We start from the raw sequence: 2,500 nt of genomic DNA on the forward strand, positions 1-2,500 counted from the left end.
AGGCATAGCATGTACGTACATGCCATGCCCCTCAGCATTGGGTTAATTCATCAAAATTGATCATACCAAACACATTGTTTAACAGCAGACAAATTTGCTTGGCACAGGTTCCGTCTAGGCCGCCTCTACCGATATGACTTGCCAATCTTGGATGCAAAAACCCTGGAGGCATTCATGACGGATGGCTTCAGAAATGCTCGAGGAGAGGAAATTCCCCACCCCAAGACACCCTTGTAAGTGCTGTCTTTAGTACAAAGTTTAGGAATTATGTCAGACTCAAGTTATTTTATTACAACATAGGGTAATTTTTACACACTGGTAGGATATAATTAATATATATATATATATATATATATATATATATATATATTTATGTATAATTTTTTTTCATTTGTGCATCTCTCAGTTTTGAACCATTAAGTTACTGACAATTATTTTTTTATGCATTCACAAATCTCTGTATTGCATATGAAGATATACCTTTTTTTTTATTATTTCTTGTTTGTGACTTATTTTTCTTTTGTACATCAGATGATTTATTCTATACCAAGAGAGAGCTCAACAGTGAATACATAAATTTGAGGGAAATAGAACAAATAATTCTGTCATAGGAGTAATCAAAACTTTATGTATCAAGTGCTCTTGTATCTTAAAATGATTTAATTTTGCCCATTTTCTCCAAAATTTCAGTGATGACTTCACCGAACAGTGTGCAGACTGGCTGAGGGAGAACCCTAGCATTGTGAATGCAGTGCTGTTTGCAGGTGCAGGGCTGATACTGCTCGTGTTTGTGGCTGCAGCTACCTTTATGAAGTCCTCAGTATCCAAAAAAGAGAGCAAGAAGAAAAAATAACTGAGATGGCCAAGAAAGCTAAGACACACTTTTTATTATTGTATTTTTTTTGTCCTTTATAAATGCACTTTTGTGTGGAAAATTGTTTTTTCTCTTGAAATGGTTTCATAGACATATGAGGCTAAACAGGTCATATCATTCTAATCTGGTACTCATAGTGTTACAGAACCTAATGGTTAAGAATTTTAAGAGCTACTTTTTCAGCAAGTATTTATGCCAATATCCCTTAAATCTCTTTGTAGATTAGGATTATTGAATCTTATAATTACATAATTAGTGTAGTTACTTCATTTTACAAGAGAAAAAGTTGATTTTTTTTTTTACATAAAAGGAGGTTGAAGTAGGCCTCTAAACTGTAATGAAGACTATTAGCTAGACTATTACAATCACAACAAAGAAAGAGTATTAGATGTAAATAACACCTTGGTGCAAATAAAAGTGTGCTGCAATGCATGTATTTCCAGATCTAGAGTACCAGATCAGAGAGGATCTACCTTAATTTTTTATGTGTGTGGAAGAGTACTGTGTTATTTATTTATATAAATATTTTTATTTTATTTTCTTCAAGATGGTACTGAAGAAGTGCACTGTTGTATCATTTTTTTCTCATTCTTATCCAGAGACTCCTATTTACCTCTACATGTGTCATTCAGTGTTTTTATAATTTCAACTTTGTAAAAAGGATCTTCTGTAATTATATGTAGATACTAAGTGCATGTACTTGATGTATTGTCATTGTAAGATAAAAAGCAAACCAACATTGTTTTGAGATGTCATTTTGCTCTCTTAAAAAGTACTTAGTGTAGGAAAGATCTGCTTGTTCAGTGGTTTCCTGTTCAATTTGTAATTTTGCACATTCCTTTTTAGGTGATGGATAGCTTTTGCAAACTTTTGAAAGAGATTAATAAATTATTTTCCATTAAATATATGTTTGGATTTTGTTTCTTCCTTTAAAAGTAATATATAGAGATATAAAACCATTACAATGCATCTTTACTTGTGAGTACATGGTTAAAGTCGGTTAATTTTTACTGTCTAATGTAACCTGCTGTATGTGAAGTATTTTAACTATCTGAACAATGTCTCCTATTCTGAGATAATTTATCTGATAACTGCAACATGCCTCATGTGATTAGGCATGTAAATATTGGTCTCATATGACCTAATATGCCTTTTGATAAATTATTCTGAACAAAATGTGAATTTGAGATAAGTAGAAGCACCATGTATTAGTACTTGTAGCTCCCTGCTAGCATCTTTAGTAATAGCTATGCAAAGGTACAGAGATATATATTTTTTATTGTTTAGTGCTCTGGATTATATATAATCCATTTCATTAGAAGAAAAGAAAATACACTGGAGCCCTTAATTTTTACCATTAACCCTTAGCCTCCAGGTGATTTGGGGTTCTGATCAGGGCTGCCTTGGTTCTGTTCTGACGGGTTATTCATATCATGGCCAACTTGGGAATGGCTTCAGGCAATGAGTCATTAACATCATGTTACAATGATGCATACATTACATTTTATGAAGCTCTTTTTAAGGTACTCTAATGCCCATGTGTCACATACTTTGAGGCATTAGGTAAGGGAGAGCAGAATGATTGGCAATTATTTGGTATAAAGAGTGAAAATTTGCACATAACTC

General features: G+C 32.8%; 1 protein-coding gene across 1 annotated transcript in view; it reads left to right on the forward strand.

Moving 5' to 3' along the window:
- LOC125042735 overlaps positions 1 to 1,781 on the forward strand; it is an 11,168-nt gene extending 9,387 nt beyond the window's left edge. Inside the window, exons 5-6 of the mRNA XM_047638581.1 lie at positions 108 to 233; positions 691 to 1,781. Coding sequence (XP_047494537.1) covers positions 108 to 233; positions 691 to 853 — 289 coding nt within the window. The 3' untranslated portion in view covers positions 854 to 1,781. The remainder of the gene's footprint in view (positions 1 to 107; positions 234 to 690) is intronic.
- The last annotated feature ends 719 nt before the right edge of the window (positions 1,782 to 2,500 follow it).

Source organism: Penaeus chinensis, chromosome 32, assembly GCF_019202785.1.
Source record: "Penaeus chinensis breed Huanghai No. 1 chromosome 32, ASM1920278v2, whole genome shotgun sequence".
Classification (NCBI taxonomy): domain Eukaryota; kingdom Metazoa; phylum Arthropoda; class Malacostraca; order Decapoda; family Penaeidae; genus Penaeus; species Penaeus chinensis.